Source organism: Drosophila grimshawi, unplaced genomic scaffold (genome assembly GCF_018153295.1).
Source record: "Drosophila grimshawi isolate 15287-2541.00 unplaced genomic scaffold, ASM1815329v1 contig_1367, whole genome shotgun sequence".
NCBI classification, from domain to species: domain Eukaryota; kingdom Metazoa; phylum Arthropoda; class Insecta; order Diptera; family Drosophilidae; genus Drosophila; species Drosophila grimshawi.
The window spans coordinates 7,257,526-7,270,732 of record NW_025062889.1 but is presented as its reverse complement, the minus strand read 5'-3'; the positions used below and the strand labels follow the sequence as shown (position 1 = coordinate 7,270,732).

At 39.4% G+C, this 13,207-nt stretch overlaps 2 protein-coding genes across 2 annotated transcripts in view; one reads left to right on the top strand and one right to left on the bottom strand.

Annotated features, from left to right (window-relative positions):
• The window catches only part of LOC6561214 (exostosin-1), a 64,658-nt gene that overhangs the window by 11,601 nt on the left and 39,850 nt on the right, over positions 1 to 13,207 (top strand). The window lies entirely within an intron of this gene.
• LOC6559359 lies at positions 9,981 to 11,914 on the bottom strand. The gene is made up of 3 exons (XM_001985958.3): positions 11,900 to 11,914; positions 11,745 to 11,836; positions 9,981 to 11,370 (listed from the first exon to the last, which is right to left on the bottom strand). The coding sequence occupies exons 1-3, from the start codon at positions 11,912 to 11,914 to the stop codon at positions 9,981 to 9,983; spliced, it is 1,497 nt and encodes a 498-aa protein (XP_001985994.3).

Genomic DNA, 13,207 nt, shown 5'->3' with positions numbered 1-13,207 from the left:
CACGTTTGTATTGCAATATGGCAGCTAAAAATGTAATATTTGTGCTATATTTTAACAAATAAAATATATACTTTTATTGTGAGAAATTGTAAGCTTAGCTAGCAAAAATGATTATTTCCTTTAACATGTAAAATGCAGCGAATCTTAAACGAAGAAAATACCAAGCTGGGCAAAGCTAATCTTGCCCGTGGCTCACCACATCCTAGGAGTCGAGTCATTCATTGAGAAAAATTATTTACTGGAACTTTTGTATGACACTTGAAATACCAGAGTTTTGCAATCTTCGTCCTTATTTTACTTTACATCTTCTATTTTTTTTTTGTTTTTTGTTTTTTGTTTGCTACTGCTATCTGTTGAAAGTTGGCTTCACTTTTGCACTTCGCTCTTTGAAGAGTTTTGGACCCAAAAAAAAAAAAAAACATTATGAACGCACTTTTGCTTTTATTTTACTGTTAATTTGATTCCATGCTTGTTGTTGTTGTTGTTTTTTATTTTTTTATTTTGGTGTTTTTGTTGTTGGGTGTTGCTGTTGTTTGTGGTGTGTGTTGGGTCAAGTCCTTTGGAATTCGTACTTTTTTGTTAAGGACTTTTCATGCGGATAATTAAACAAACTGCCAACGTAAAAGGGCGAAATTTTTAAATAATGAAAAGTACGCTGAATTTGTACAGTTTTTTGTTTTGCCATTACATTATATTAATTAAGTATAATACGGCAGGCAATTAGTATGCCTTTGAGCGTCAGTTAGACAAAAAAATACATAGAAATAGTGAGTTTAGTTTTTTTTTTAACTGATGCTTAAAGCAGAAAGGACTTAAACAAAATTTTGGCAGCTGCACATCCGCTTGCGCAGGAAATGGACTGGCTGCAATCGACAGAATGTGCTTCAATAGTTTTCTAATGGACTCTATCCGCTATTTAATGCAGTAGAGGGAGTTACCACTACACACACACACACCACACTTAGCCACACACACACACACCACACTTAGCCACACACACACACACACCCACACACACACATTTATATACAGCATAAAGTGAAGCTGAACAGCATCCTGCACGGTTAGTGCTCGTGCTGTGGGATTTTAAGTCCGAAAAAGGCGTACACATTGGCAGCTTGTAAAGATTAATGATTGGCAAAGCCGGTGTTGGCCCCATGACCAGACCGGACCACACCACACCAGAGCAGATGCAATAATATGCGATTTTCTGCCCCGGAGTATCTATAAAAATCGCTTGAATGCGGCTGCTGCTACTGCTGCTACTGACAGAGCAATTGCTGCAGGACGACAGGCGACAGCTCGTCCTTACAGAAGCTCAAGTGCTCCAATGCGTTTTCCACCACTTCTGCTGATATTGCTTCTGCTGCTGCTAGAGCAACCTAAACATTTGGAATGCCCGAAGTTATTCAATAAAATAAAAATTGAAAATCTCTTTTTATTTAAGATCTTGAGTGACCATGACTACCCAAAGGAGGGGGTGGGGTCCAGGAATATCCAACGAGCAGCCAATAACTGTTTATGGGAACGATACACTGTAGAGGACAACTCATGCTTACTATAAGGAATCCGTATTATGTTGACACATATCCCAAATCCAATCAAATAGCGAAATGAGATTCAATAGGTAGAACATAATAAAGCGACCAGTTCATAAATGTACATCTGTGAATGGGTATCTTGTGGGACAGACTATTAAAAAAGTGATGACTTCAAAGGTTTAATCATATCTTTTGGATGACAAGTGAATTGTGTGTTATTGATGCAGTCAGCGATAGTTTGCCTCAATCTCAGATGCTTCTCATATATTATTATTATTACAAACATATTTGCAATTTGGCTATCATAAATAGGTAAACTATTCCCATAATTAATTGCTGTGGGCTGCCAGCTAGTTTTCTTTCAATTTGCTGCACAGTTTTAAGCGCTGCACGCGAAGCGTATTTAATTTATAAACGTTAAGCGCAATATTCATTAAAATGATGTTGTGCCCGAATTTTGACCCGGTTGTACAAGTGCATCAAAGTCAACAACAGCCGCAGCTGCAACTGCTGTGTGTGGCAGTGCCACAGTGGCATAGCGCCGCAAATCCACTGATGATGCACTGCAGCTGAGCTGTTGCAGCTGCTGCATTTAGCATTGTGAAAATCGTCTCAGTGCTGTAAATTGCGCTGCGTTTTGCCAACACACACACACACATATGGTTAAATATGTATATGTGTATTGAGAGAGACATGAGGCAGCCCAAGTGTAAACTACAAACTGCGAGTACTCCATGCTGCATATGCTTCGGTAATTGCCGCCGTGCCGCTGATTACACTTCAACAGCCAGCCACACACAGACGCAGATGAACGACCAGCACAACTTGTGTCGCCTTCAAAGCACCACACTCCCCCCCTGTGACCCAAACTCTCACATTAACACACACACACTCGCACACACACACACACACACTCGCACACTCACACACACACTCGCACACACACTCGCACACACGGAAAACACATCGCAGTCCAGCTTCAGCCTTAGATTCGGTTTAAGCATCAGAGCCAACTCCTACTCTAGCTTTGGCTTGTGCGCTCGGCACTCGGCAATCGGGCAATGGGACCGCTGGGCTTTTAACTGTTCTAGATTCAGCGAACACCCACACATATATGTTTACACTCACACACACTCTCACACACACTCACACACACACACATGCATATGTAAACGTGTTGTATCCAGCCAACCGACAAAATTGGCGAAATGAATTATGAATGAATTTTAGCGAGATATTGAGCAAAATTGATTCGGTCATAAATAAATAGAAATGCGTTGGATATAATAAATATTATTGATTTGTTTAATAAATAACGCTCTTCGAAATATTAAGTTGCATAAAGCTGCTTTGAATTATTGAAAGGCATATTTAGCTGTGATTATGAACTCAATCAATTTTTTATGGCCACCATTCAAGGTCTCAGTGTTAAATAGCAAAAAATGCAGTTATCCAATGTTAAATTCAAAGTAAAGAAATAACATCAATTGTTCAAAATCAGCAAAAGTTCATTAGCCTACTTCCTGCTGCGAAACTTTTGTTTATTTAAATTGTTTGTTGATGACTCGAAAGTTAAATGAACACAAATTTCGGCCATCGACCCGACAGTAAAATATATAAAAGAAAGATGGATGCAGGTAAAGATTTACATGATATAAACAATAATCAGATAAACACTTTTTGTATATTGTGAATTATTTTTATAGATTTGGCCAAGGCTAGAAAAAATGGCTTCAAATTTTTGTAAGCATTTCATTTTTGTCGCCTGCTTGCATTGCGCTTTGCATTCCATAAATTTGTGTGAGTTTCTCTCTTCGAGTTGCGAGTACTTTGGCTGACTTTTTCCCTATAAAGCATTGCCCTGTCTTTCCACCCACCTCCCTCTGTCTCCCTCTGGGTTCTTCCCTGCCATCCTTGCTACTGTATTTGAATACTTAATTTTGTACCGTGCAGCGAACATTTTGCACTTCTAAACTGACGCTAAACGTTGTCGTTGGTTGCATTCTGGGGTCTTTGGTTGTGTATGTGTGTGTGTGTGTGTATTTTTATTAAGCAAACAAAATGTTTCTATGCTAAATGGGCAGCTTTGTATCTATTTTTGTCAGCTGCTCGCTGATTGCGAGTTCAATGCACGCCACACGCTTTTAACAGAGTAAAAAAGCAAATTAAGTTGAAGAAACGTGCTACAAATTGGCCTTTTTCTGATATCGTCTTTGCCAATTTGTGCGTCACATGCCATAATTAATATCATTTTTTGGCACAACGTGGGTTGACATGCCACGCCCGCTCGCTGCTGGGCGCCTCCTTTTCGGTTATCTACCAACAAACGCCATTTTTCAACTGTCATTTGGCTGGCGGACATTTTTAATTAAACGAAATTCATTTTCATAAATTTCACTTTGACAGCGGCAAGCAAAAGGCGTCAACGGCGTTTACCACGCAACAATTAACTGCCTTTAAATATTTAATTGAGATCGTTTCCTTAAGCCGAAAAAGAACAATCCTGCTGAATACCCATTCAGTTATTTAGACATCAGCAGGAATTCCACAAATGCAAAACGTGAACAAACTCAACGATTTTTACTTGTCCTTCTACAACGTAATTTTAACACTGTACCCGAGCAGCCTAATCGCTTAGTCATTTACTTAATTACCATTATATATTATATTATATATTATATATATATATATATATATATATGATAATGATCATTTTATATTTTAATTACCTGAAAGCTATGTATTTTTATCTCGGCTTGACTATTCTATGCTATTTCTACTTTTACTATTTAAAATTTCTAGGCTTTTACCTTTGAATGCTGATCATTTTATATGTTAATTACTGACTATTCGATACAACTTATTTTATTTACTATTTAAAACTGTAAGCCTTGATCTATCGTACTAAATTTTGCCTAATACAAAGTTTTTCTTGTGCTTTAACGCACTTGAACCCATTTTTTATGCGAAATTCCATTATACCTTTGACATTTTGCTGTCGAGTTAGCGACCCAGTTTGTTATATAGCGTAAATATACCCAAACTTTTTTATCAGTAAAAAAAAGTCAGACAAAAGAAAAGAAACAAGTGGAAAAATCGAAAAGAAAAAAGTGCTGGAAATGTACGCGACAAACTGCATGGCATTATTGCCATTCGGTTGCTGTTGTTGTTCCTGTTGTTGTTGCTGTTCAAAGCGCGTCACATGCAATGTCACCCACGCATACACACACATATATATATATATATATCTATATCTATATAGAAGTAGACCAACACACACACACATAGTAACTTCCGCTCCGGTTGCATTGTTCATTTAAATTCTAATTTGTATTTGGCGCACTCGAAAATGAGAGTCGAGAACAGAAATGCTTGGGGACATGGCGAACACGCTTCCTGCCCGCGGACTTTTTGGACAGGTATAGTATTAGGGTTACCTTCAGCCCCGCCCCCGCTCCAGATCTAGCCACGTGCCCAATAATGTCCTTGAAAGTTTCAAGGCGTGCTTCAGCGATTTGTTATTGCTGCTTTACTTAGGTGCTGCAATCTTAATCGCATTTCTGGTGACGCTTCGCACAGCCAAGCGCTCAACGATAGTCAATTGGAGCTTTTAATGACTCAAGCTGAAATGGAGAAGTTCTCAAATGGTTGAAAATGGACAAATGGGCGAGTGTAACAGCAAGGCCGCAGGACTCTAAGCAGTGTGTCATTATTGCATTAGTTAAGCAACGATTGAGTTAACAAGAATCACTTTTAACGACCTCTAGAATAACAAGGACAGGCAACTTAATTTCTCCAAATCAAGGTAAATGCAGATTAAACAGACAATTAATCGATGTTAGAGATGCAAGCAGGATACAAAAAAAAAAACATGCAAATCGGTTGTCGCTTGTACCGAATAAATTTATTTTCCTTTTCCGCTTAGTGTGCATTTTACCCATTTAAATTAGTCTTTTCTATTTCACCTGCACTCTTTGGTAATCCAATAAAAGTTTAAAAAGAAGCAAAGACTATCAACAATATAATAATCAATAAATATCTTTCAAAATCATAGATTTTCCAACCTTTTTTTTTACTTTTATATAGATTTAAATAGAATATCATCATATCAATTGTAATTTCATTTATTTAGTATGTGATAAGATCACGTTTTCCTTGTAACACTTGGCATTTCATAGTTACCCCAATTCTTTTGACGACTGCCTTCTGTTATTCTGTTATTATAAAGTTGAATAAGCTTTCGCATAATCAACGCCCTATATTCTGGGACTATAAAAGCGCTTAATGTCGTATATTGAAACCAGTTCGAGCTGTGGAAACTTCAACGATCACATTAAAAATGAGATTCTTGTTGATCTTAGCCTGTCTGTCGCTCTACGTGGCAAACACTCAATCCCAAAGTTGTCAAGGACGACCACCTGTACAGAGCTGCACTGGCGCCAGGGATGTTGGAACCTTTAGGGGGCTTGTCTGCTTAATTAGAGCCATGGACCAAATGTGGTATTACGATCAAGCTTCAAACAATTGTTTGAGTATGCATTACCTTGGCTGTGGTGGCAACAGTAATCGTTACTGCTCTCAAAACGAATGTCTAACTAGATGCAGGCGATAAGTTCCAAATATTTAAATAAATGCAACGTTTATGGATTAAAAATTTGACACGCAAAACAGAATGCCATTAATTATTTATTACATAATGTACAATGTTTTATTTGGGAACAGCTGGCCTTATTTTTGTTGGTTAATGTTTGCATTATATTCGTGGGCTAAATAAGCATTTTATGTCATGTTTTGGCAATCAGTGCTGTACAGTCTACAAGTTCTACAACTACATTACAAATGAGATTTAGGTTGATCCTAGCGTTTCTGTCGCTGTCCGTGGCTTACACTCAATGCTAGAGCGATTGTGTTGCACGTCCGATGTTTCAAATCTGGTTCAAATTGGTTGCATGAACGCGGGCCACAATCGCTGGAGATCCTGTCGTCTGTTAGTCTTTTCTATAGTTTAGAAAGAACTAAAGACTATCAACAATATAATAATCAATAAATATCTTTCAAAATCAGAGATGTTCCAACCTTTCTTTACTTTTATATAGATTTAAGTAGAATATCATCATATCAATTGTAATTTTATTTATTTAGTACGTGATAAGATCACGTTTTCCTTGTAACACTTGGCATTTCATAGTTACCCCAATTCTTTTGACGACTGCCTTCTGTTATTCTGTTATTATAAAGTTGAAAAAGCTTTCGCATAATCAACGCCCTATATTCTGGGACTATAAAAGCGCATAATGCCGTATATTGAAACCAGTTCGAGCTGTGGAAACTTCAACGATCACATTAAAAATGAGATTCCTGTTGATCTTAGCCTGTCTGTCGCTCTACGTGGCATTCGCACAATCCCAAAGTTGTCTAGGACGATCACCTGCACAGAGCTGCACTGGCGCCATGGATGCTGGAAACTCTCGGGGGATTATCTGCATAATTAGAGCCATGGACCGAATGTGGTATTACAATCGAGATTTAAACACTTGTTTGACTATGCGTTACCGTGGCTGTGGTGGCAACAGTAATCGTTACTGCTCCCAAGACGAATGTTTAACTAGATGCAGGCGATAAGTTGAAAATATTTAAATAGGTGCAACGATTATGGATTACAAATTTGACACGCAAAACAGAATGCCATTAATTATTTATTACATAATGTACAATGTTTTATTTGGGAACAGCTGGCCTTATTTTTGTTGGTTAATGTTTTCATTATATTCGTGGGCTAAATAAGCATTTTATGTCATGTTTTGGCAATCAGTGCTGTACAGTCTACAAGTTCTACAACTACATTACAAATGAGATTTAGGTTGATCCTAGCGTTTCTGTCGCTGTCCGTGGCTTACACTCAATGCTAGAGCGATTGTGTTGCACGTCCGATGTTTCAAATCTGGTTCAAATTGGTTGCATGAACGCGGGCCACAATCGCTGGAGATCCTGTCGTCTGTTAGTCTTTTCTATATGACCTTCACTCTTTGGTAATCCAATAAAAGTTTAAAAAGAAGCAAAGACTATCAACAATATAATAATCAATAAATATCTTTCAAAATCAGAGATGTTCCAACCTTTCTTTATTTTTATATAGATTTAAATAGAATATCATCATATAAATTGTAATTTTATTTATTTAGTATGTGATAAGATCACTTTTTCCTTGTAACACTTGGCATTTCATAGTTACCCCAATTCTTTTGACGACTGCTTTCTGTTATTCTGTTATTATTTTAAGTTGAAAAAGCTTTCGCATAATCAACGCCCTATATTCTGGGACTATAAAAGCGCGTAATGCCGTATATTGAAACCAGTTCGAGCTGTGGAAACTTCAACGATCACATTAAAAATGAGATTCCTGTTGATCTTAGCCTGTCTGACGCTCTACGTGGCATTCGCACAATCCCAAATTTGCGTAGGACGTCCACTTATTCAAAGCTGCACTGGCGCCATGGATGCTGGAAACTCTCGGGGGATTATCTGCATAATTAGAGCCATGGACCAAATGTGGTATTACGATCAAGCTTCAAACAATTGTACGAGTATGCGTTTCCTTGGCTGTGGTGGCAACAGCAATCGTCACTGCTCCCAAGACGAATGTCTAACTAGATGCAGGCGACAAGTTGCAAATATTTAATTATTGACACGCAAAACAGAATGTCATTCATTAAAATGACCCTTTTTATTACATAATGTACAATGTTTTATTTGGGAACAGCTGGCCTTATTTTTGTTGGTTAATGTTTTCATTATATTCGTAATATGGCCATGAACGAAATGTGGTCTTTTGATATACGTTCACACAACTGTCTGAGTATGCCTTACCTTGGATGTGGTGGCAACAGCAATCGTTACTGCTCTTATGACGATTGTGTGGATCGATGCAGGCGATAAATGAAAATTATTTCAATGAATGCAACGAATATGGACTAAATATAAATACATTGCGAGCAAAAGCGAACATCATTCATTTCGCACGTGATAAAATTCCAATTGTGTATAAGAACACAATGCATTTCACGCATGGCACAATGTTTCTTTTAGGACATGTTGAAACAGCTGTCGCATAATCAATGCCATATAATTGTAGATTAATATTTTCATTTTATAATTGCGCTTTATAAGTGCTTTAAGTCACGTTTGCAAATCAGTTCAAGCTGGAGAACTTTGTTGTACACATTAAATATGAGATTGCTGCTCATCTTCGCGTGTTGGACGCTCTACGTGGCATTGGCTCAATCGCAAGCATTCTGCATTGGACGTCCGATGATACTCGGCTGCAGTGGGCGCATGGATTCTGGCCACAGTCGCTGGGTTAATTGTCGTAATAGAGCCATGCACGAAATGTGGTATTATGATCAACGTGTGCGGAACTGTGAGCGAATGCGTTTCCTTGGCTGTGGTGGCAACAGCAATCGTTATTGTAACCGTGTCGATTGTATTAACAGATGCAGACGATAAACTTCTTATTGGAATACAATAATTAGCCATCGGAGTCGGATAATATAAGTTAATAACATTCCATTTGTTAGTACTTTAAGTAACTGCAGGCGTTAATGGAGCTTTACTTGCAACTGGCTCAAATTAATTGCATTCCTTTGGCAACCAAGTTGAGCGACCATTGTTTTGCTTGCTGCTTTCTTCATTTACGGTCTTCTGCTACCATTTATTTGCTATTGGCATTCTGTTGGCCAGTTGTTGGCTCTTAATTCAGTTGTTGTCGCCATTGCTTTGGGTACTTAATTAAAAACCGTATTTGTTGCATTTCTCTCCTGCTGTTTTCTGTTTTCCGTTTCTATTGCGAGGAGCTGGAGGTGCAGAAGTGCCCTTGTAGTTGTCTCTCTGGAAATGTTTAAGCTTACAATGTCTTATGGCTGTCTTTTGTTCTGGTTTGTCACTGGAATTTATAGCAGGTTTAACCCAGTTTTATTTGCTTGGCTCTTTTTTATTTTGTTTTTAATGTAGTCGCTTTTTGGGGTCAATTCCGAGTATTTTAAATTGGTTGTCAAATGCAATGAGTGAATGCGATAAATGCCAACGACTTGGGGAATGTGTGTGTGTGTGTGTGTATCTTTTTTTTACAATAATTAAAGTGCATTTGCCACATGGCAAAACGCACTCAAAGACAATGATGAAGTTGTATTGCGTGCCAGCAGTGCAATGACTTGTTTTCCCTTCCCTCCAAATCAAAAATGATATGAGAAATGAAAATGAAATGAAATGAAATGAAATGAAATGGTATGATAAATGTTTTAAGTTTTGCTTTTACTCATTGGCTTTTAAAAACTACGTTAACAACTAGGCAATTAAAAACGCTTAGCTGACGCTTTGGCTATGCTTTGGTTACTGCTCCAATAAGTGCCTTTCCTTTGCCCCCGTCTCCCCGCAATCTGCCGACTACATCTCCTCGTTGGGATTATCATTAAACTTGATGGATCCACGCTGTCGCAGGTTTGCCCGCGGTCTTTTGTACTCGTTGCGCGGTGGATTTAGCGGCTGTTCAAAAGCCACAGCACTTGGTCCAATGGGACTGGTCAGATAGTCGCCACTCTGTTGCACCTCCGTTGGCCACTTGTCGCCCTCCATTGCCTCGACGAGTGCCGCCTCCATTTCGGCATCGCGCTCCTCGTGCTTCGTTTTACGCTGCTGCTCCTGGAGTCGCGCTCGCAGCGTGCTCAATGCAAAGCTCACATTCGACTGGGGATTGCCATCGGTGAGGATTTGCTCCTTGTGCTGATGATGCTTGGGTCGCACTTTGTGGATGGCTTTTAGGTTGGCATTCGCTTCCCTTTCGCGATACTTTTTGAGAAAAGCGGGTGGATAATTGGGCGCTTCGGTGGTGCTAGTGCTTGTGGTACTCATAATGATAATACCACGACTCCGTGGTCGAGGTATTTGACTGATGCTGCTGCCGCTGCTGCTGCTCATGCTACTACTACTACTGGGATTGCTGCCACTATTGCTGCTGTGGTAGAGATGGGAGGGCACAAAGCCACCCTCCATCGTTGCCAGGGATTGTACTTCGCCGCTTGCCTCACCCGTGTGCTCTGTGACTTCGTATTGATGACCCGTTTGCTTGAACAGATCATTTTCATCCCCGACCTGCTCGAAATCATCCTCTTCATCCTCCAAATCGGGCATATGTCCCACCAACTTCTCTGGCTTGGGCAGCAGCTCGTGATTGTTGTAACTGCCGTAATCGTTGTGCTTGACTTGATTACTGGATGTTATATGCGTGTGCAGTTGCGTCAACGGCTGTGGACGCAATGTGACATAGGAGGTGGGCTGCTCTCCGGATTTGTAGACGGGTTTCCAGCTCTGGTACTCCATTATCTTGCCAGAGACGATCTCATTGCTGTTGCTGGGATGCGTTTTTGGCTTAAAGTATTTATTCATGAGCGCCTCATCGCTGCTCATCGGCGCTCTGCCCTCCACAATTAGCTCCTGCTCCTTTTCCAGCTGACGCATCCGATTCTCATATTGCAGTTGTGTGGGCTCTGTTACCACCGGCTTGGGCATTGGCCTCTTCAGTTTCACAACCTTCTTCTGCGAGCCACGCATCTTGATGATCTTCATCGGCTTGTTCGTATGCGGATCTCGAATGATGTATTTCACCCGCGTCGTCTCGGTTGGCAGGAAGTCCAGCATGGTTTTGGCATAGCTCGCTGTGCTGGGCAAGATCCCAGTAAACATGGTCTTCATGGCTCGGGCGCCATTGAACATGCTACCCATTATCCCACCCATTACAGTATTGTCCATTTGGTGCCACATGAAACGGCGTTGAATTCTAAAAAATGCAAAAGATGCAGAATTTGAAGTTTTAATATAAATGATAATTCCCCGTTGCATTTCTTATTAGTACTATAAATCAGTTATCTGTAGTAAAAACTATTTACTCAAGGTATTTAGGTTATTTAGTGGCCATAGCTTTTGATTATCATAAAATGGTAAGCCAAACAAATTCATAATTGAAATTGACTTTCCTTAAATAATCCTCAGTCAAAAAAGTGGTAAATTGATAGCTGAGTATCTATAATAAAAGGAAACACTCACTTCCTAGTCAGCTATGATTGAAACCAAATCGTTTTTTTTGTTCAGAAACTGTCACAAATTTACATCCGATCAATTATTAAATCTCTTGACTTGACCACTGCCACTTACCTGTGATCCTCCGCCTGTTGATCGCCACTCACGAGCTGCAGCAGGAGCAGCACTGTGGCCACAGTTATTGGCCAAAAGCCGTTTCGCCAGATCTGTGTGCCGGAGCCATGGCATTTGCATGGCATTTGCATAGATTTAATTTCTGGCTTACTTACGCAATGCTTCCTCATGTTGGCTAACGTATCTTTTTCTTGTCTCAAATAAATATTTATATATATATATATATGTATATATATCCCCAATTCCCAGCTATGCTGGCTGGCAAACAATCCGTCTGCTAGTTTTCGTTGGCCACTTTTGACTGCCGGCGCCTGCGCGCCAAGCACATGATTTTATACACTTTTCACACGTTGGCAGCTGGCAGCTGGAATTGTGGCTAAGACTGCTGCAGTTGCTCCAATTACACGAGCTTTGCAGTCGCTGCGCTTGCGCTTGGCATTGGCATTTCACTTTCGGCCAAACAATGGCTCCCCCTCCTCCCAAATTCCCCCCTTTTGCATATTTATGTGGCCGCCTTTCGTCAAACAATTAGTTCCATTAGTTTCTGGCAGGTTTTGTGTCTGCGGTTGCTTTTTATTTATTATTATTTTCTTCTTTCTTTCTTTTTTTTTTTTTTTTACATTTTTGATGTTGTTGTGTTATTGCCTTTTCCTTCCTTTAGTTTGTTGTTTCCGTATGCATTTTATTTTCGTGCTGGCTGATTTTTGCACCTGCCTTGGCGTGCCGATTTCTTTTAAATATTGCTTTAAGTTTCGTTAAATTTTGTTAAATCACTGTGCGGCGCATTAATGTTAAATGTAAAAGAAGAAAACAGCAGATGGTGCTGCAGTTTGCAATAATTATGATTCGTGCTTAATTATGAGTTAATATTTATTAATGAGCGGCTTTTATTTTATATATTTTCTGCATTTTCTGTTGCATTTTATTAATTAACGGCTCATCGGCAATTGCATCATAAAATTACAGCGCAGCGCCATCTGTCGAACGAGACGTGTAGCGCTGGAATGAGTCTGGTCAGCGGCTTTTCGCAAATAACTTTGTTACGTGCGTTTTCAGATAACAATCATCATCATTATGATGCCCAATGGTAATGACGTTTGCAATGACGTTAACGCTGCTGATGCATTTCAAGCGTTTCGTATTTGCACATTACTCATCCACTTGAGCTGTGTTTCGATTACAAATGCGCCAGGTGGCGCCATGTGGCAAATGCTTTAGAACTGCTCATTGAGAAGTGTTTGTAATTGACATTTAGTTGACATAATGCCTGCTCTTTGTCGTCAATTGCTTATATGTAATCATGTACACACATATATATATATATATGTGTGTCTTTATGCGCATATGGAGTTCATAATGTAAAGTGTTTTTTCGGCTCTTTCGATTCGCATAATTTCATTGAAATTGATTTGCCAAAGTTAATTTGCATTTGTCTCTGAAATTTATTGTGGCATTAAAATTGC

Coding starts and splice junctions, on each gene's coding strand:
- LOC6559359 (XM_001985958.3), bottom strand. Junction 11,371..11,744: donor CAACAGGCGGAGGATCACAG/GTAAGTGGCAGT, acceptor TGCATTTTTTAG/AATTCAACGCCGTTTCATGT.